The sequence below is a fragment of the Erythrolamprus reginae genome, chromosome 1 (genome assembly GCF_031021105.1).
Source record: "Erythrolamprus reginae isolate rEryReg1 chromosome 1, rEryReg1.hap1, whole genome shotgun sequence".
In the NCBI taxonomy this organism is placed as follows: Eukaryota; Metazoa; Chordata; class Lepidosauria; order Squamata; family Dipsadidae; genus Erythrolamprus; species Erythrolamprus reginae.
Window position 1 is genome coordinate 332,922,176 of NC_091950.1, and position 22,696 is coordinate 332,944,871.

The following is a 22,696-nucleotide window of genomic DNA, read 5'->3' on the forward strand; positions in this document are numbered from 1 at the left end:
ATGTAATTTGGATCTGTTCAATTATTACTCCTCTTAACTGCTCGGTGAAGTGTAAAGTCCTCATTGCTAAGCCACACTTTAACATTCAGAAATTAATGTTAGAATTGCATATTTACATTAAATATTAAATCTAATATTACTATTAGATTTTTATCCCATCTTTATTGATTTTACAAATAATTCAAGACTGTGAACAAAACTGTTTTTATTACTTAATGCCAGAAAGCTGTATAGAAATGCATGACCAAATTCTAGTGTCTGTACAAATATAATTTCTAATTATATATAAAGTACATTCTATTCTGGAAATGAAATGTTACAAATAGTAATATTTTTCTTTCATTATATTCCAGTCATCTTCTCTGTATACTACTTTTGATGAAGTAAGTTCCTTATAAGATATTTGAACTATTTGATAAAGGGCTAATCAATTATTCTTTTAAGCTTGGCATGCTAAAATGAACTAAAATTGCAGTGTGGGAAATTCAGGGGGCACTCCCTAAAGCTCATAGGTAAAAAAGTGAGGACAAATAAAGGGAAATATTTCTTCACCCAGAGGGTCATTGGTTTATGGAATTCACTTCCAGAAGAGGTCGTGACAGCTGTCAGCCTTGATTTATTTTTATTATTTATTTATTATTTAGATTTGTATGCCGCCCCTCTCCGCGGACTCACAACAAGGCATAAACAAATCGTAACAAATCCAAATAAATTTAAATATTTAAAAAAGTTTAAAAGAGAACCCCACTATACTAACAAACACACACACAAGCATACCATACATAAATTATACATGCCCGGGGGAGATGTTTCAGTTCCCCCATGCCTGACGGCAAAGGTGGGTTTTAAGAACTTTACGGAAGGCAGGGAGAGTAGGGGCAGTTCTAATCTCCGGGGGGAGTTGGTTCCAGATAGTCGGAGCCGCCACAGAGAAGGCTCTTCCCCTGGGGCCCGCCAACCGACATTGTTTAGTTGACGGGACCCGGAGAAGGCCCACTCTGTGGGACCTAATCGGTCGCTGGGATTCGTGCGGCAGGAGGCGGTCTCGGAGGTATTCTGGTCCCATGCCATGAAGGGCTTTAAAGGTCATAATCAACACTTTGAATTGTGACCGGAAATTGATCGGCAACCAATGCAGACTGCAGAGTGATGGCGAAACATGGGCATACCTAGGTAAGCCCATGACTGCTCTCGCAGCTGCATTCTGCACGATCTGAAGTTTCCGAACACTTTTCAAAGGTAGCCCCATGTAGAGAGCGTTACAGTAGTCGAACCTTGAGGTGATGAGGGCATGAGTGACTGTGAGCAATGAGTCCCGGTCCAGATAGGGCCGCAACTGGTGCACCAAGCGAACCTGGGCAAACGCCCCCCTCGGCACAGCTGAAAGATGGTTCTCTAATGTGAGCTGTGGATCGAGGAGGACGCCCAAGTTGCGGACCCTCTCTGAGGGGGTCAATAATTCCCCCCCCCCTGGGTAATGGATGGACAGATGGGATTGTCCTTGGGAGGCAGGACCCACAGCCACTCTGTCTTATCCGGGTTGAGTTTGAGTCTGTTGACACCAATCCAGGCCCTAACAGCCTCCAGACACCGGCACATCACTTCCGCTGCTTCATTGACTGGACATGGGGTGGAGATGTAAAGCTGGGTATCATCAGCGTACTGATGATACCTCACCCCATGCCCTCGGATGATCTCACCCAGCGGTTTCATGTAGATATTAAATAAATAGCAGGGGGGAGAGGACCGACCCCTGAGGCACCCCACAAGGGAGAGACCTCGGAGTCGACCTCTGACCCCCCACTAACACCGACTGCGACTAGCCGGAGAGGTAGGAGGAGAACCACTGAAGAACAGTGCCCCCCACTCCCAACCCCTCCAGCCGGTGCAGAAGCATACCATGGTCGATGGTATCGAAAGCCGCTGAGAGGTCAAGGAGCACCAGGACAGAGGATAAACCCCTGTCCCGGGCCCGCCAGAGATCATCCATCAACGTGACCAAAGCAGTTTCCGTGCTGTAACCGGGTCTGAAACCCGACTGCTGGGGACCTAGATAATTGGCTTCTTCCAAGGACCGTTGGAGTTGGAGTGCCACCACCTTCTCAACAACCTTCCCCATAAAGGGAAGGTTGGAGACTGGGCGATAGTTATTAAGTACGGCTGGGTCCAGGGAAGGCTTCTTGAGGAGGGGGCGCACGAGCGCCTCTTTATAGAGGGTTGGAAAAACTCCCCTCCCCAAGGAAGCGTTGGTAATCTCCTGGACCCAGCTCCGTGTCACCTCCCTGCTGGCCGAGACCAACCAGGAGGGACACGGATCCAGTAAACAGGTGGCGGAACTCACAGATCCAATGGCCTTGTCCACTTCATCAGGTGTCACCAGATCAAACTCTTCCCAGACAGGTGGACAAGTACGTGCCCCAGTCACCTCAACTGACTCGTTGTTAGTCGACTCTGTTTCCCAATTGGAGTCGAGATCGGCCCGGATCAGCGATTTTATCAGCGAAAAACGTGTTAAAATCCTCGGCACTGCTCTGCAAGGGCTCCCCAACTCCCCCCTGATTAAGAAGGGAGCGGGCCACCCTAAACAGAGCGGCCGGGCGGGATTCCGCTGATGCAATCAAGGCGGCATGGTACGCGCATCTTGCCGCCTTGAGCGCCACTTTGTAAGTCTTAATAAAAGCTCTTACAAGTGTTTGATCAGACTCAGACCTACTCCTCCTCCATCGCTTCTCTAGACGTCTCTTCTGGCGTTTCAACTCCCGGAACTCCTCGTTGAACCATGGAGCTCTACGGGATCTAGCGCCACGGAGAGGTCGCAAAGGCGCAATCCGGTCAAGAGCCTCCGCTGCAGCCTTGTTCCAGGCTTCCGCAAGAGACTCTGCCGAACTGTGGACAAGTGCTTCTGGTATAACCCCAAGCGCCGTCTGAAAGCCCTCTGGGTCCATCAGGCGTCTGGGGTGGAACATCTTAATTGGTTCCGCCTCCCTGCGGGGAAGGATTAGAGCCAGGAAGTCAAGCCGTAGTAGAAAATGGTCTGACCATGACAAAGGCAATACTTCTAAGCCCCTTAGTCTCAGACCATTACTCAATTGCTCGGAAAGGAATACCATGTCAGGTGCGTGCCCTCCCTCGTGAGTCGGACCCCAAATTACTTGAGTCAGGTCCATGGCTGTCATGGTGGCCATGAACTCCTGTGCCAGTCCAGAGGTTTCGCCGAGTGACGGCAGGTTGAAGTCCCCCAGGACAATAAGTCTGGGGAACTCCACCGCCAGCCCGGCTACCTCCTCAAGTAGCACAGGCAGGGCTTTTGACACACAGCTGGGAGGCAGGTACGTGAGAAATAAGCCCACCTGAACCCCTAAGTCCAACTTCATCAAGAGTGACTCGCAACCTGCAATCTCCGGAGCAATGAGTCTACGTAGGCAAAGGCTCTCCCTGGCTATAATAGCTTCAAGGCAGGATTAGACAGATTCATGGATGCCAGGTGTATCAGTGGTTATTGAAATGGATGTCCATGTGCCGCCTCTATGTTGGTTGAGGCAGGCAGGATTCCCTTGAGTACCACTTGTTGGGGGTCAAGGGAAAGGTAGGGTTTTGCCTTCTCTTTCTGTTCAAGATCCCCATGTACAATTGGTGGGCCACTGTGTGACACAGAATGCTGGACTCGATGGGCTTTGGCCTGATTCAGCATGGCTCTTCTTATGTTCTTATGTTCAGTGAAGACCTTTTTTAAAAATATATTGTTGGGATTATTAAATTTTATATTATTACAACAGCCTGTGTGTCATATGAGAAGAAAGGTAGAAATTATTTCATAAATGGGGGAAAAACATACAATTACAATATGTCCCCTTTTTTGATAGGCCCAAATTAGTTCCTAATCATTAATATTCAGTAGAGTCAGAATAATTGGATTTAATATACAATTAAATATTGGATAGTGAATATTAAAGGTGTAGAATGCAGTATGTTACTCCTTGCTCATCTTAACTTGGGAAGGAATGCTGTGCTTGCTAGAGAAGTATGTTTTTGTCGTCCCATAGAAAGGCTGTACTAGACTACTATTTTCTTTCAATTTATTAACTTGACCAATTTCAATATATTTTTATTAGGCAGGGTTTATGATACAGAAGGCCAAAATTGGTTTATTTCAGGGGGAGCGGGCTGTTTATCAGGATTCTTTTCGGTCTAGCTTCTAGCATTCATTTCATTTATTTCATTTCATTTATTTAGATTTGTATGCCGCCCCTCTCCGCATGATTTTAAGATATTAGAAAATCAAATTATTACTTTTGATTGACCATATGTATTGTCTGTGCCAATAATGAAAGGAAGGGCATTTTTAAAATTATTATTATTATTATTAAATTTATATGCTGCCCATCCTGCCTTATCTCCAAACATGTTCAACCTCTTCAGTGTGACCAAGATTCTCTACTCAGAGACTACCTTGTTTAACCAACATGCAACATGTTTTGGCCTACATTCCACCAACAAGGTGATAAGATGCCATATATTGTTCCATATATTGGACTATGCATCTTGAAATGTTATAAATCATGTTGTTCTGAGGAGATGCAAAAGTGGAATATCAACATCTGCATTGTCCCCATAACCATTTTGTAAGTCTGAGACCTGGATGTACTATTTTGCATTGTCAAGTCCTAGAAAAAAGTAATATTTGCAAGAAAGATACAGGAAAAATGCAAGCAGATGCTGCAATGGCCAGAACATATTCAATTCTGCCTGATTTTCCTTAAATAAGTTCCCAAAGATCTGTTACAAGCCTCTGCTCTTATTAAATCAAACCTGTTTCCTTAATTTTTAAATGTATTTCACATCCCTTTTTTTCTGTGTAGATACTAGCAAAACAGTTGAATAATGAAGAAATAAATCAGCTCCCCATAGTCCTTGGTGAATCAGCAATGGTAATGTAAATAAGTTTTGGGGGTTTTGTGTTTCAGTTGAGAATGCTGAATGCTTCTATGTTCACAAATTAATTCTCTCTACATATTTTTGACAATAAGCCTAATTGGCATTACAGACCTAAAAAGACGTTAATATAATTACAGTGTATAATGCAGTATCTTTGGTCAGACTTACCTGGAAGACAGGAAGCTACATAAATTTCTGTATTCATATGCAGCATTCAGGTTTTAAGATTGAGAAAAAATTACATATTACCCAGTGGTGAAATCCAATTTTTTTTACTATCGATAAAAAAAATGATGGACATGGCAAAGAAAGATACTGCACAATCTCCATTCCCTCCCCACCTCTGGGAGAAGGATATTACAACATCTCCATCCAGAGGTGGTATTTGCCGGTTCTCTGAACTATTAAAATTTCTGCTACTGGTTCTCCAGAACCTGTGGAAACCTGCTGGATTTCATCCCTGATACTATTTTATTACGCTATCATTTTTTAAAAGTTATGGACATATGAGAATGCTACACATACAGTACAGTATATAGAATTTGGCATTAAGTTTTCATCATCAGAGAATAAAAACGATTTAAGTAGTTTCTTTCCAGCTATTGCAAAAAAAAGGGCAAATAAGGGTTGCTATTTTGGGCTGGGTTTTGACTTCTCCCAAAGTTTCCTTTGATGATTGTAAACAATCAAAATATTTGCAGTAGATTAAGTAATGATAAGAAGAAGAAAAATCATCTTATTGGCACATTTTGGCAGGAATTTCTTTGGGATTTTTTGAACCATCAAGAAGGCCCACGTATTAGAGACCATCTGAGCCACGGAGAAATCAACTTAAATCATTTCCCTAGAGAAATCGCAAATTCCATGCTTTTATTTTCTATTACACTCCTCTGCAGATTTTCACAAGATGACTTGACTTCTGTTAAGGTAAGGAACATGCCAACTAACATTAAATTTTAAAATACATTAGAATTATGGTGTTGTATCTTTCAAATCCGGAGCCGGGGTGGCACAGTGGTTAGAGTGCAGCACTGCAGGCTATTTAAGCTAACTGCTAGCTGTAGTTCAGCCGTTCAAATCTCACCACCAGCTCATGATTGACTCAGCCTTCCATCCTTCTGAGGTGGATAAAATGAGGACCCAGATTGTAAATCTGTCTTTATGGAAACAGAGCAACCAGATGGCCTACCTGTTAGTCCTACTTTTGAGATGGCCATTTATTTGTCACATTCCCTGAAAAGCTATTTCTGAAAGGGAAATCTCTATCCTGAATATCATTTAATATAACAGAGGAATAAAGTCAGAAGGAAATTCAGTTATTTGGCTTTTTATATGAATTTTTAAAGAGGGAGGCAGCAAGACTACCTTTGTTCTCCTTCCTAGTTTTCTATTATTCTTATTGGCTGGCTAATCTATTTTTTTAGAATTCGGAGATATTCTCAGATCAGGTATGCATATGTATGTAATATTCAATATTCATCATACTATTCCCTTTCAACTTAAGCAGTGTTATGCAAAGTTGAGAAAAGGAGTAAAAAATAATAATCTTAAAAATCAAGGCACAATTCTTTATTTTTATATAAAGGCATAAGAATGTATAAGGCATAAGAAAAAGAAAAGGGAAAAATTATATGCATGTATCACTGTTCTGTTCTGTTTGAGGATGAGCAATGACATATAAAGTGCAGAAAAAGAAAAAAGCAACAAGCAAAAAAAATTAAGGCAAAAAAATACCGTATTTTTTGGAATATAAGACACACCTTTTTCCTCCCTAAAAAAGGCTGAAAATTTGAGTGTGTAGTATCTAGCTTTTTTGAAGCTTTTTTTTCAGCCTTAACTAGACACTAACAATCTTCCCAGATTCCTATACCTTCCAAAGAAGGTTTTTTCCTGCCCTAAGTCTTTGCAGGTTTGTTTTCATTCCTACTCCCTCCGAAAAAGGCTTTTTCAGCCCTAACCAGGGGCTGAAGCTAAACAGACTAAGGACACTAGCCAGATGAATATGCATCTTATACTCCGATGTGTCTTATATTCTGAAAAATACAGTAAGAAAAGCAAACATAACTAAATAGTGTAAATCAACATTATTCATACATACAAACACACACACACACACACAGATTTTCTCTGCTTGTAAAACATTACAGCTACCCCAACATCCATTCACTAGTTCATAAGCTGAGAACATATGCACCAATGAAAATTCCTTGTATATCCAATCACACTTGGCCAATGAAGAATTCTATTCTATTCTAATGTTGCCATTTATTCTTTAAAATGTTCACCTCTGTCTTTTTGAGGATTGTTTCAACAAGCAATTACACAATGGGGTGGTATTTAGGTATTTTCATTTTGTAATAAACCAGTAAAATCATTTCAGTGCATTTCCCTTAATTTCAACAGGAATTTATTTGCGAAAATACTTGAAAATAAGATTGAAATCTCTTTGCATTTCATCATTTACCCTAACATGTCTTTAAACTAGGAACACGAATCCTTAAAACTATTAATGACCTGTGCAAATAATTACTGTACCAAGTTTCATCCGATAACTCATCTTAAGAAACAGGTATGTAATAGTCTATTTTCCCATTGTTGCTGTTGTGTATTGAATTTATACCAGGAGATTTAAATTGAATAAAATAATAAAATGTTATACATTGACTTAAATTTAATATTCAATTAAAATAAATTGAATAGCCATATTAATTAATATTTCTTTAACTCATCTTGAAGAAAGTGTGAGATTTGCACATATAAAAACCCAGCATGAATAGTCCTTAGTGCTCTCCGACCTTGGTTGTTATTTTTTTACAGACGTTTCATTATCCAAGTTAGGTTAACATTGTCAGTCATTGTCCAGCATGTTAAGTGAATGTCTGACAGCACCTGAGGTTTTGTTGAAAATTATACTCTACTGCAGACATTTAATCAGGTGTAGATTTGTTTGTGAGTTTCATTTCAGAATTTGTGTTAAAAAATTATTAGCAAATCTGTGCATTGGCATGGATCCTGAACATTCAAGAGAAAATATTTTGATTGCAGAGGAAACTATTGGGAAAACATTCCAACATGTTCTATTTAAAATCAACAAACTCAGCAGCTGAAAAATGCTTTGGTGTTTATTGATCTGCAGTTATGGAACATTCTTAGTAAGAGAAGGCAGAAGTTAGAACAAGCACTTGCTATAGCTTCTAGCTTTAGGGGTGTCAAACTGGATTTCAAGGGCCAGAACAGCATTGTAATTATCCACAGTTCAGTTCAGTGGGGGGAGAGTGGAGGGGAGATGGGATGGACGCCTCCTGCAGCACCCTGTCGCCAAAACGGGCTGTGTTTTCGGCCTCCCCAGCCTCCAGCAGCACTAAGCTGGCCAAAAACTGGCAGAGGCACTGCCGGCCGGTCCTTTGATATTTCCAGGTTGGCCCTGTGGACCGGATTTAAGCATCCTGGGTGGGCAGATCCGGCCCATGAGCCTTGAGTTTGACACTTCTCGCTTATTGTAAAGATAGCTTTAGTTACACCTTTGCTGATTTCCAAGCCCTGCAACACAACATGTTTGAGACCAAGGAAGATTTTTGAATCATTGGTTTAATGAAAGTAGAATAGTTAGTTAATTTTAGTTTTTCTTTTTAGATATTGGACTGTATAAAAAGTATCATCTCTTGGCCAGATTTTCCTATGGAGTCTGAGGAGCAAGAAATTTCAGGGTAATGCCTTTTTCTCTTTCCCTTTTTATGAGATTGAAAGAAAGAGATGATGATTTTGTTTCTTGATAATTGCATTGATGATCATCACTAGTCACAATAGACTCAGCAGCCTCAAAACAGGTCTTTATGGCCTGCACTTCCATCCACTGTAAACTAGTGCATGTGCCATGAGATGACCACATGTAGGGCTCTTGGCAGCCTATTTATATTTATGTCATGTTTCCGAGTGTCCTAAAGTCATGTGATCACCATTTGCAATCTTCTCAGTCATCTTCCCCAGGAAATCAATGGGAAAGCCAGAAGGGAAGGTTGTAGATAGAGCAATGGCATTTGCTTGCATTTTTGTCAGATTTGAGATCTATTTGTCCAGCAGGTTGAAGGATTTCTTCTCTGGAGTGGAAATCTCTTGACCTGCTAGAGGAATTGGACTTCAAATCAGATAAAAATGGTAACAAATGCAATAATTCTTATGATTGTTCTCCTGGTGGGCTAGATTTCCAACCTTGGCAACTTTAAGACTTGTGGATGTCAGCTCCCAGAATTCCTCAACCAGCAAGATGGCTAAGGAACTCTGGGAGTTAAATTCCACAACTTTAAAAGTTGGCCAAGGTTGGAGACCCCTGGGCTAGAATATACGTTTGCTTTATATCCTTACAGATAGATATGGAACACTTTTTGGCAATAAGTGTTATTCTCAATTCTACAAGTGTATGCCATTAGATAACTCCAATCTCGACTATAGTAATTTTCTAGAGACTGAGTTAAAGGCTATTTTAAAATCAATAAATACCACCCTGGAAGAAATACATGTGTGTCAATTAAATGCCAAGCACAATGAAGATACACAGAAAAGGAGAGGACTAAAGGAATCTTTTTTTTTTTTAAGGGATACATACTAATGGTCAGACAAATTCTTTGGAAATAACTTTTTTAAAGGGAACAATTCTTCTCCTATGTTATCATGTTGTAGGACAGAGGAGAACAATCTGTGGTGTGTATAGGGTGCTGAAACCCTTGGCTGCATTCTACAGAGACCATGAAATATTATCAAACTAGATTTTAATGGGACTGAAGATAAATAAGATTAAATGCAAATTTAGAGAGGAATTATATTAATGATCTTTTTTTTCCAATGTAAATCAAAGCTTAAGTTTAATTTAGATTTTGTTCAGATTCATTCATTATTTTATATAGCCAGCCAATTCAAAGGCTCGGTGCAGCCTTCACAATACAATATTTCTGTTCAAGAAATGGGGATTGTTGGAATGTAAAGTGTTTATTGTAGTAAAATTAATTCTTATTTGTGTCTTAAAGAAAACTGAGTCTTGGACAAGTTAGTATTGTAACAACTTATTTTTATTTTTAGGTCAGAAAAAGATACTGCCCCTTGCATTCTTATGATCAGTGATATTTTGTCTCAACTGAAACCCTATTTGTCTATGAATCTTACACTATTAGGTGATTCTGTAAACAATCTGTTAACTGAGAAGTAAGTTTTATAAGATATTCTGAGCCTTTTTCTCAAATATGAGAACATACTTTATTCTATTTATGCTTTATCATCGTTCAGAGTTTCATTTATGTTAAAAATCATAATATAACATTCAAATATTTACTGGACCTAACCCAAGCAAATAGAATTTTAATTTTGCATGATAGTATTTTGTTTTTAAATCATAATGTAAACTTTTGCATTGTGTTGTGGAAATACAGGTGAAACTCGAAAAATTAGAATATCATGCAAAAGTTCATTTATTTCAGTAATACAAATTAGACTCATTACATGCAAGGCAAGATAGTTCAAGCCATGATTTGTCATAATTGTGATGATTATGGGGTACAGCTCATAAAAACCCCAAATCCACCATTTCAGAAAATTAGAATATTACATGTGATCAATAAAACAAGGATTGTACATAGAACAATATCGGTCCTTTGAAAAGTATAAGCATGCATATGTACTTGATTTGGGCCCCTTCTGCAGCAATTACTGCTTCAATGTGGTGTGGCATGGAAGCTAAACCAGCCTGTGGTACTGCTGAGGTTTTATGGAAGACCAGGATGCTTCAATAGCGGCCTTCAGCTCTTCTGCATTGTTTAGTCTCATGTCTCTCATCTTTCTCTTGGTAATACAGTGATCCCCCGGGTATCGCGACCCCGATCATTGCGAAACGGCTATATCGCGAGTTTTCAACCCGGAAGTAACACCATCTGCACGCATGCGTAGATGGTGGAGTTTGCGTTCCGGCAGATCAGCTGCTGGGCGGCCGAAGGAACGTTCCCTGGGTCTTCCCGCCGGCATGGGGGGCTTCCTAGCACCCCCCAAACCCGGGTTGGGGGCTGGGGGGGGTGCTAGGAAGCTCCCCATGATGGCGGAGACCTGTTAAAACACTCGCGCGGCTTCCAAACTGAGTCCTGAAGCCAAGCGCAGAAGTTCGCCTTTGGCGCTTGGCTTCAGGACTCAGTTTGGAAGCCGCGCGAGTGTTTTAAAAGGTCTCCGCCAACAATGGGATCTTCCTAGCACCCCCCAAACCCGGGTTGGGGGCTCGGGGGGGGTGCTAGGAAGCTCCCCATGATGGCGGAGACCTGTTAAAACACTCGCGCGGCTTCCAAACCGAGTCCTGAAGCCAAGCGCAGAAGTTCGCCTTTGGCGCTTGGCTTCAGGACTCGGTTTGGAAGCCGCGCGAGTGTTTTAACAGGTCTCCGCCATCATGGGGAGCTTCCTAGCACCCCCCCCCCGAGCCCCCAACCCGGGTTTGGGGGGTGCTAGGAAGATCCCATTGTTGGCGGAGACCTTTTAAAACACTCGCGCGGCTTCCAAAACGAGTCCTGAAGCCAAGCGCCAAAGGCGAACTTCTGCGCTTGGCTTCAGGACTCGGTTTGGAAGCCGCGCGAGTGTTTTAACAGGTCTCCGCCAACAATGGGAGCTTCCTAGCACCCCCCCCGAGCCCCCAACCCGGGTTTGGGGGGTGCTAGGAAGCTCCCATTGTTGGCGGAGACCTTTTAAAACACTCGCGCGGCTTCCAAACTGAGTCCTGAAGCCAAGCGCAGAAGTTCGCCTTTGGCGCTTGGCTTCAGGACTCAGTTTGGAAGCCGCGCGAGTGTTTTAAAAGGTCTCCGCCAACAATGGGATCTTCCTAGCACCCCCCAAACCCGGGTTGGGGGCTCGGGGGGGGGTGCTAGGAAGCTCCCCATGATGGCGGAGACCTGTTAAAACACTCGCGCGGCTTCCAAACCGAGTCCTGAAGCCAAGCGCAGAAGTTCGCCTTTGGCGCTTGGCTTCAGGACTCGGTTTGGAAGCCGCGCGAGTGTTTTAACAGGTCTCCGCCATCATGGGGAGCTTCCTAGCACCCCCCCCCGAGCCCCCAACCCGGGTTTGGGGGGTGCTAGGAAGATCCCATTGTTGGCGGAGACCTTTTAAAACACTCGCGCGGCTTCCAAAACGAGTCCTGAAGCCAAGCGCCAAAGGCGAACTTCTGCGCTTGGCTTCAGGACTCGGTTTGGAAGCCGCGCGAGTGTTTTAACAGGTCTCCGCCAACAATGGGAGCTTCCTAGCACCCCCCCCCGAGCCCCCAACCCGGGTTTGGGGGGTGCTAGGAAGCTCCCATTGTTGGCGGAGACCTTTTAAAACACTCGCGCGGCTTCCAAACTGAGTCCTGAAGCCAAGCGCAGAAGTTCGCCTTTGGCGCTTGGCTTCAGGACTCAGTTTGGAAGCCGCGCGAGTGTTTTAAAAGGTCTCCGCCAACAATGGGATCTTCCTAGCACCCCCCAAACCCGGGTTGGGGGCTCGGGGGGGGGTGCTAGGAAGCTCCCCATGATGGCGGAGACCTGTTAAAACACTCGCGCGGCTTCCAAACCGAGTCCTGAAGCCAAGCGCAGAAGTTCGCCTTTGACGCTTGGCTTCAGGACTCAGTTTGGAAGCCGCGCGAGTGTTTTAAAAGGTCTCCGCCAACAATGGGAGCTTCCTAGCACCCCCCAAACCCGGGTTGGGGGCTCAGGGGGGGTGCTAGGAAGCTCCCATTGTTGGCGGAGACCTGTTAAAACACTCGTGCGGCTTCCAAACCGAGTCCTGAAGCCAAGCGCAGAAGTTCGCCTTTGGCGCTTGGCTTCAGGACTCGTTTTGGAAGCCGCGCGAGTGTTTTAAAAGGTCTCCGCCAACAATGGGATCTTCCTAGCACCCCCCAAACCCGGGTTGGGGGCTCGGGGGGGTGCTAGGAAGCTCCCCATGATGGCGGAGACCTGTTAAAACACTCGCGCGGCTTCCAAACCGAGTCCTGAAGCCAAGCGCAGAAGTTCGCCTTTGGCGCTTGGCTTCAGGACTCAGTTTGGAAGCCGCGCGAGTGTTTTAAAAGGTCTCCGCCAACAATGGGAGCTTCCTAGCACCCCCCAAACCCGGGTTGGGGGCTCGGGGGGTGCTAGGAAGCTCCCCATGATGGCGGAGACCTGTTAAAACACTCGCGCGGCTTCCAAACCGAGTCCTGAAGCCAAGCGCAGAAGTTCGCCTTTGGCGCTTGGCTTCAGGACTCAGTTTGGAAGCCGCGCGAGTGTTTTAAAAGGTCTCCGCCAACAATGGGAGCTTCCTAGCACCCCCCAAACCCGGGTTGGGGGCTCGGGGGGGGTGCTAGGAAGCTCCCATTGTTGGCGGAGACCTGTTAAAACACTCGCGCGGCTTCCAAACCGAGTCCTGAAGCCAAGCGCAGAAGTTCGCCTTTGGCGCTTGGCTTCAGGACTCGTTTTGGAAGCCGCGCGAGTGTTTTAAAAGGTCTCTGCCAACAATGGGATCTTCCTAGCACCCCCCAAACCCGGGTTGGGGGCTCGGGGGGGGTGCTAGGAAGCTCCCCATGATGGCGGAGACCTGTTAAAACACTCGCGTGGCTTCCAAACCGAGTCCTGAAGCCAAGCGCAGAAGTTCGCCTTTGGCGCTTGGCTTCAGGACTCGGTTTGGAAGCCGCGCGAGTGTTTTAACAGGTCTCCGCCATCATAGGGAGCTTCCTAGCACCCCCCCCCCGAGCCCCCAACCCGGGTTTGGGGGGTGCTAGGAAGATCCCATTGTTGGCGGAGACCTTTTAAAACACTCGCGCGGCTTCCAAACCGAGTCCTGAAGCCAAGCGCCAAAGGCGAACTTCTGCGCTTGGCTTCAGGACTCGGTTTGGAAGCCGCGCGAGTGTTTTAACAGGTCTCCGCCATCATGGGGAGCTTCCTAGCACACCCCCCCGAGCCCCCAACCCGGGTTTGGGGGGTGCTAGGAAGCTCCCATTGTTGGCGGAGACCTTTTAAAACACTCGCGCGGCTTCCAAACTGAGTCCTGAAGCCAAGCGCAGAAGTTCGCCTTTGGCGCTTGGCTTCAGGACTCAGTTTGGAAGCCGCGCGAGTGTTTTAAAAGGTCTCCGCCAACAATGGGAGCTTCCTAGCACCCCCCAAACCCGGGTTGGGGGCTCGGGGGGGGTGCTAGGAAGCTCCCCATGATGGCGGAGACCTGTTAAAACACTCGCGCGGCTTCCAAACCGAGTCCTGAAGCCAAGCGCCAAAGGCGAACTTCTGCGCTTGGCTTCAGGACTCGGTTTGGAAGCCGCGCGAGTGTTTTAACAGGTCTCCGCCATCATGGGGAGCTTCCTAGCACCCCCCCCCGAGCCCCCAACCCGGGTTTGGGGGGTGCTAGGAAGATCCCATTGTTGGCGGAGACCTTTTAAAACACTCGCGCGGCTTCCAAACTGAGTCCTGAAGCCAAGCGCCAAAGGCGAACTTCTGCGCTTGGCTTCAGGACTCGGTTTGGAAGCCGCGCGAGTGTTTTAACAGGTCTCTGCCAACAATGGGAGCTTCCTAGCACCCCCCCCCCGAGCCCCCAACCCGGGTTTGGGGGGTGCTAGGAAGCTCCCATTGTTGGTGGAGACCTTTTAAAACACTCGCGCGGCTTCCAAACTGAGTCCTGAAGCCAAGCGCCAAAGGCGAACTTCTGCGCTTGGCTTCAGGACTCGGTTTGGAAGCCGCGCGAGTGTTTTAACAGGTCTCCGCCATCATGGGGAGCTTCCTAGCACCCCCCCCGAGCCCCCAACCCGGGTTTGGGGGGTGCTAGGAAGCTCCCATTGTTGGCGGAGACCTTTTAAAACACTCGCGTGGCTTCCAAACTGAGTCCTGAAGCCAAGCGCAGAAGTTCGCCTTTGGCGCTTGGCTTCAGGACTCAGTTTGGAAGCCGCGCGAGTGTTTTAAAAGGTCTCCACCAACAATGGGAGCTTCCTAGCACCCCCCAAACCCGGGTTGGGGGCTCGGGGGGGTGCTAGGAAGCTCCCCATGATGGCGGAGACCTGTTAAAACACTCGCGCGGCTTCCAAACCGAGTCCTGAAGCCAAGCGCAGAAGTTCGCCTTTGGCGCTTGGCTTTAGGGCTCAGTTTGTAAGCCGCGCGGGTGTTTTAAAACCCCAATCTTCGGCTCCTCGCTGCTGCGGCGGAAGTAAAAACACCATCTGCGCATGCGCAGATGGTGTTTTTACTTCCGCAGCGCTACTTCGCGAAAACCCGATCATTGCGAGGGGTCCTGGAACGGAACCCTCGCAATGATCGGGGGATCACTGTACTCCATAGGTTCTCTATGGGGCTCAGGTCAGGCAAGCTTGCTGACCAATCAAGCACAGTAATCCCACGGTCATTGAACCAGGTTTTGGTGCTTTTGGCAGTGTGGGCAGGTGTCAAGGCCTGCTGGAAAGTCCATGCCATGCCACATTGAGGCAGTAATTGCTGCAAACCATGTATTGACTACATATGCATGTTTATACTTTTCAGAGGTCTGATATTCTATCTACAATCCTTGTTTTATTGATCGCATGTAATATTCTAACTTTCTGAGATTATGGATTTGGGGTTTTCATGAGCTGTACCACATAAGCAATTAGGACAAATCACGGCTTAAACTATCTTGACTTCCATGTAATGAGTCTCTCATATATTACGTTTCACCTTTTAAGTTGCATTACTGAAATAAACAAACTTTTGCATGATATTCTAATTTTTTGAGTTTTACCTGTGGAGTCAGTTGTGGCTTATTCAATAAACTCATGGATAAGTTAATGAGATATATTAAAGCAGCCATCATATTGTTTAGGATACTTTTTAAATAAAGTGTGCCTGGAGTTGTTTATGGAGATTTTCAGTCATCCAGGTCATGGTTGTCCCAAACGCGCTTTTTTAAGAGGCAACTGGATTTCTGATTTTTCTTTTAACAACTTTAGCTTCTCATCCAAGAAGCTTCTTTAGCTCTGTGCCTGGAGTTGACTTGTCTCTATTACTTATAATTAAATTAATGCACTTTTGGATTTGAATGAATTAGAAGCGCATTTAATAAAAAAATGGACATAAGCTTCCAAATACCTTATTAATTACACTAGAAATGTACTGAAAAATATTTATTTAATATGGAGGCATCCATAGCTTCGGGTATATTCATAAAAAACATGACATTTGCCATAAGTCAAAGCTAATTTTAATGTAACCTTTTGTTATATTCAGGCTGCTGACTGAACTTTGTAGCAAGCACATCCCTACCCTTTTCTCTCCACGAACTATCTTGGAAACCATTGTGGTGCTTCGCCAGATAAGTACCCATTGCCATCAGGTGTCAAGACAAGTCATTTCAGTTTGTGAAACTAGATACAAACAGTGGATAAACAAGTCACTGAGATCGCGCCAACGACGTAACTTTCTGTGCATGAGAAGAAGGTGAGAAATATCTTACTTTTAAGAGAATGAGAATTTTAATGGAAGGTGGTTTTAAAATAAACTATCTAACAAAGTATTTTCAGTACTGTACAGAACTACATATTTGTAATACTGATCTGATCTTTCCAAAGTTAATAATCATCAGTTGTCATGAAAGGTTTTCATTCAAATGAGTGAAATTTAGCAGCATGTTAATGTAGCTAGAGTATCAGCATACAGTTAGGGAAGTCTGGATTCACTCAGTTGATGCTGACTGGTCTTCAGCTAGTAAACAAATTTCAATCTCATTTTCTTAGGAATAATGCCTTAAATTCTTAGGAGGAAAAATGGGATATAGATTTCATAAATGATAAAGTTCGTGGTAATTTAGAACTAAATGTGAGCTTAATAAGATAAGCTAATTAAAATATTATTTAAAAAATAAGGGGGTATTCCAGCTAATTTCTATTCATTTAGTTTCTCCCACTTTTAATACTATATGTTTTCCATATGCCCTTCCTCACTTTATTATTTTGGGTCCATGTAACATTATTTTAGTCTTTGCTTTCAGATGTATATTTAGTTACTTGCTTTTTTCTTCTTCTTCCAGTATCAAATTTCTGTCCCCAGTTTTACAACTAGTTTTAATCTTGATTACCATGGAGCTTGTGAACATTCATATGATTTGCAGAAAAAACACTTTTGAATGTCAACGGTACTTAAAGTGAGTATATTCTTTTTTTTTTGCAGAATAGTCTAGTTTTAGATTTTTCTTTTCATCAATAAACATCTGATAATTCCAAATTAATATATAGTGAGAGCATATGCACCAAGACAAATTCCTTGTGTGTCCAATCACACGACCAATACAATTCTATTCTAATCTATATCTATATCTATATCTATATATACATCAGGGTGGGTTCTAACTAACTGCGCTGCTGGTTTGCTTCCTCCCATGCTGTATGTCCACGCCCGTTTGCATAGTGCAAAAAATATCAAAATAAATCCCCCTCCCCAAAAAAACAAGATGGTGATACACTTCTCTTTTTCATACGAGGATAAGTCAAAAAGTAATGCCATTTTATTTAGGATGGGTATAATTACCAACACAGGAACATGTAGCACACATCAAAATGAAGCTGGTCCTCTGTGGATCACATCCCTACTTCTCAACATAGACACCATTTCTCTCAATAGCAACGTTCCACCTTCATGTATCTCTTCCTTCATAAAATTTTGTTGACTGTTCTTTGAGCCACTTCTTTACTGCAGTTTTCATTTCCTCGTCATTGGAATAATGTTTGTGTCTCAAACCCTCTTTCATGGAACAAAAGAGATGATAGTCTGCAGATGCTGAATTGTAAACATATTTTGAATGTTCACATGGGTTTCCCTCTGAGCAACAAGGGACTCAATCACTGCTCTTTGTACTTGAGGCAATTCTAAGGGGGCAGCCATTTTGAATTTTCCTTGCGAGTCTACAAACCTGAAAAATAAGAAAATATTTCAGAACATAAATTATATAATCATTTATAGCTGGTAAAAATGTCAGGTATTTTTTTATGAAAAACCTCACCTGAAACAAATAAATTGGCATTACTTTGTGACTCACCCTCGTAGTTTATAAAATCTACTTGGATGTATTTCCTCTGCGATGTATTTAAGTATTAACTAATGCACAATAATTTAATTTGTTTTTAAACTTTAATTGTGTTTTGTAAGTAGTACTCATTTGAGTAGAAAAATTGTTTATGTATCAAATACATAATGAATCAGGAAGAACTACTGGTTTAATATCTAAAATAATTACATTGGGTATGTTCATTACTCTATTAGCAAAAGCAAAAGTGAGTTAAAAGCTTGCCAGATTTATTATGGCATAAATGGAAGGGCATTTACAAATGATTTAAAAATGAAATAATTTTAATCAAATGTATTGACATAATTTCATTCTGTTTTTCCTCCTAGGTTTTTCAAACTGATTTTGCAGTATATTGAGAACTTGGTGACTTACACAAATCCAGAAAAAAATAAATGGGATGAAACCATAGTGCTCACACATAAATCATTGATAAAAATCAGAACATTTTTAGAAAGGGAACTGTTGCTTGTACAGTTAGCTGAAACAAAGAATGTAGTTAGTACTCATCAAAATTCTATAGGCTAACCTAAACAAGCAGTTATCCTTTTCCTCCAATTTATACAGATCAACATTTGCAAAAACAATGTACGTATGTCCTTCAAAGTAGTTATGTGTGGTTGTATGTATGAAAGACATTTTCTAAGCAAAAAAATAAAATTTACGGATAGCCCACTATTACCTATTGTGGATGAGGGTATTGATCGATGGGTTGATAGATGGATCGAAGGATAAGTGAATAGATTTGATCACATTAATAAGACCAATATTGCTGCTATTAAATATAATTTAATTTTTTACTAAAGCTGTTAAATACGGTACTATAAAAATATTTTAGTAAAATATAATGATTTGTAAATTATTTTTAAATTTTTTCTCTGATTAAGGTGAATAAACTGGGAGACATGAGTTATCATTATAGATTGAAATGTTATTGCCTATTTCTCAAAACTGAATTCAAATTAATATTTAATTATCATATTATATAATTATTTAGTTAATATATAAATTAGATTTTGACTAGTGCATAGAGCATAGTACAGCTCACAATTCTTTTACACCAGTCTATGTAATTGCTTTCTTGACTGACGCCTCTTACACAGCCTTCTTCTATAACTGCATTGCTTATTGATGGAAATTCTGGTCTCAATTGCCCTTGTAAGTGGAGGACTAGCTGTTGTGCGGTTAAATTTTAAAAAGCCTACAGTAGCATGTCAGTTAATTTCTTATCAGGAAACTAAACACAAGGTGGCAGTGTAGGACAACATATACTCCCTTTTACAACTTGGAGGACTACATAAGGGGAAAATAAAATCTTAAGAGTAGAAAGTTAAAAATCACATTACCTCCATTGGACCCAAGAAAAGTGTAGATTTCTAAATAAGAAAATATTAAAAGCACAAGGCTAAGCATTCTTCTTTCAAATACATTCTACCTAGACTTAAATATGCTGGGAATCCATCATTCAAATAATACAGACTCTTTCTCTGCCAAAAACCAAATCATTCCCATTAATCGTTCCATCAACCCTTAAAACTGGTTGCAATTTTTTTCTCTCTCTCTTCATCTTTTTCCCCGGTTTAGAAAATATACCCTAGCCCACAGATTCTTCAATTGTTTCAAAATCCGGGGATGATTCAAGTGTAGCTGTTCCTTGTGTTGTCATTTTTTCTAACTTGAGTGAGCAAGAGATACCTGTTGATGGAATCAATGAGTTGAGGGGTGTGTGATCAGTTAAATACCTTAAAGGACAAGTTTAATGAAATTCTATTTATCATAGTTCATATCCATGTGCATTTAGAAAAATTGAGTCCTTAATACCATGACTTTGATTTGTGTTCTAAGTTGTTCTACTCTATTCTTTTTAAATTCTATATAGAAATAAAGTTTTTAAGAAGACTGAAACCACAGAATCACTTATTTGAACATATAGATTAGTTCCTTAGCAATAATAATGCTGTTATATTTTACTGAAAGTTGTATGGCTTTCTTAAGAGTAGGTGTTTTCATTCCAATCTATAATATATCTTGACTTCAACAAAACTTTTGACATGATGCTTTGATTAGCAAGTTAAGTGCAGGCTGGATAGGGAGTATGGTTGGTTTGATTGACATATTCTAACAACATTAGTGGTGCTACATCCAATTGGAGTGAGACAACTGGAGATTACCATAAGGTTCTCACTTTGGAAAACATAATCTGTGAAATATGCTTTCGTTTGGATTTTTGTACTGCATAGAAAGTTAGACTCAGCTTAGTTGGCATTAGACGGTCCTTTCACCTAATTATTGTGGAACGATATATATTTTGTATAAGTGTACTCATCAGGAGTACCATCAGGGGGTCAGGGGAAAGGGAGGGTCTTGCCTTCTCTTTCTGCTCAAGATCCCCAAGGACAATTGGTGGGTCACTGAGTGACACAGAATGCTGGACTCGATGGGTTTTGGCCTGATTCAGCATGGCTCTTCTTATGTTTAGGACAAATGTACAAATGTATAAATGTAGATTTCTCACCTGCTTGAAAGCCACTAACATAAAATAGAAACAATGAACTAATCAAAGATGAACTAATCAAATACAGTACTTACAGTAGTAGTCATGAAGTTATGACTACTCATTCTGTGACCCTTCAAAGTTACGATGGTACTTAAATACCATAAGTGGTACCTGTGACTAATCAAAGTTCTGGCCATTGCAACATCTCCATAGTCACATGATTGCAATTCAGATGCTTGGCAACTTGCCGCACACTTACAAAGTTTCACCATCTTGCAGCATAGCGTTGGCCATCTGCAACCCTCCTGCCAGTTTCCCACAAGCAAAATACATAGGGAAGCTGGCAGGGAAAGTTGCAAGTCACTCCCATCATTCTTTCTCCTGAGGAACTGTGCTTTAGGACAGGATATCATGCAATTTCATGCTTCGTAGCACTCGCCCCCATTCTGTAGCATGTATGCACTTGCAGTGTCCCCTTGCTTACCCATGGTCTGTAGATGCATCCCCCTGCATCACTCTCCTGGCCCCTATGCTCTTTGCCTAAGGCTCCCATTTCATCCTGCTTACTGACCGGCATGGGCCTTGGGTTAATACAGCTGTCACGATAGCCATCATTAAGCAATATGGTTACGTGACATTGCACTTTATGACTGCATCGCTCAGCAATGGAAGTTCCGTTCCTGGTTGGTGTCATAACCCAAAGTCTATCTATATGAGATTGAAATATGGTATCAGGTTGGGGTTTGTTTGTTTTTATTAGACCTGATCACTACAGCTAGGACCCATCAAATAATTATTTAACTGGAACCAGTGTTATTAGAGTACTTCTATTTTAACCCTTTTCTCCTTTGCCATGGGGAGGACTTAAAATAAGATGTCACTTTTTAAAAATGTATGGGTGTTCTTGAGAGGACTGCAAGTAAATGAAGGAAAATGATATCCTTGTAAAAGCTGAATCGTGCTATAGCATTGGGCAATGTTGGGTGTGCCCACAAAAAATGGCATGAAGGTGCTACAGAACAAGTGAAGAAATACCAAATACTTGATTATGGGTCTTTTTTAAAATAAAGTGAATCTGATGATAAAAACAGCCCTGAGAAGGCACTGAAGGAACAACTGCAGATACAATAACCATTAAATTGATGACATGTCTCGCATCCCTAGAGTTTTATGCTATCTTTCAAGTGATGAATAATGGCTTGTGGGGTGGGGAATAAATATTGCACAGTCTGCAGATGTGGCTCTGAATTTCCTTTTTAGACCTAGGATTTCATGAAGAGTCTTTACATTTGAGGTTAATTTCCATACAGCCTAATAGTCATTTCTGGATAAGAGCCTTGATATTTGTGTTTTTATCTGATGATTAGGTTCGTTTGGCCTCCATTTTTCTAGCTTCTTTCTTGGGCAAATGGGAGAACGATCCCAAAATAAATGTTTAAAACTCTGTATCTCAGACAGAATTCATCTCATCCTGCCTTCCAAGAGCTTTTTCATATTTGATATGTGAGATTGTTGAATAATAGATAATTACAGTAAAAAAAAAACCAATATAATAAACTAAATTTTGTACTTCTTTTGGGGGGGGGGGCTAAGACAGGTTTGCCTTACACTAGATGCTACAGGCAATGCCAGACAATTACTTCCTTCAATGCACTTAACAAAGTATCAGTTAACTATTGGGTGCCTGTATCTAGGAACCCTACGGCAGTGTTTCCAAACCTTGGCAACTTGAATATATTTGGACTTCAACTCGCAGAATTCACCAGCCAGCAAATGCTGGCTGGGGAATTCTGGGAGTTGAAGTCCAGATATCTTCAAGTTGCCAAGGTTGGGAAACACTGCCCTACGGTATGCATTGCAGAGGGTTTTCTGGAACCTTTTCCCAATCTGGATCCTCTCCTATAATTTTATCTCTTCAGTTATTGCTATTTTTATCATGTTGGTAGAATCTGATGTTTTGAACCGATATTCAAAAATCAGGGTAATTTATCGTCTAGATAAATTGTACAACAGAAATAAAATGGATATATTTAAAAAGAGCTGCAGTGATATTCATGCTCCACCATTCTGTTGTTCCAATACTCATTTTCTTCCTTCTCCCATAAATATGTTGCTAACTGGTATAAACGGACATCAGAAAGATTTATCTATTTCCTTATTTAAGCTTTTATGTGGAAGGATTTGCTTCTTTAGCAGCATGCAAGCTGTCCTATGCTGACATGATGC

The 22,696-nt window shown here is 42.1% G+C and overlaps 1 protein-coding gene across 5 annotated transcripts in view; it reads left to right on the forward strand.

Annotated features, from left to right (window-relative positions):
• Positions 1-18,889, forward strand: part of ERMARD (ER membrane associated RNA degradation) — a 42,293-nt gene extending 23,404 nt beyond the window's left edge. For all 5 annotated transcript variants that reach the window (XM_070733897.1, XM_070733898.1, XM_070733901.1 and 2 more), the window contains exons 10-18: positions 354-383; positions 4,860-4,928; positions 5,692-5,862; positions 7,421-7,504; positions 8,569-8,642; positions 10,009-10,131; positions 16,143-16,352; positions 16,942-17,055; positions 18,303-18,889. In XM_070733897.1, the coding sequence (XP_070589998.1) occupies positions 354-383; positions 4,860-4,928; positions 5,692-5,862; positions 7,421-7,504; positions 8,569-8,642; positions 10,009-10,131; positions 16,143-16,352; positions 16,942-17,055; positions 18,303-18,501 (1,074 nt within the window). In that variant the 3' untranslated portion in view covers positions 18,502-18,889. The remainder of the gene's footprint in view (positions 1-353; positions 384-4,859; positions 4,929-5,691; positions 5,863-7,420; positions 7,505-8,568; positions 8,643-10,008; positions 10,132-16,142; positions 16,353-16,941; positions 17,056-18,302) is intronic.
• The last annotated feature ends 3,807 nt before the right edge of the window (positions 18,890-22,696 follow it).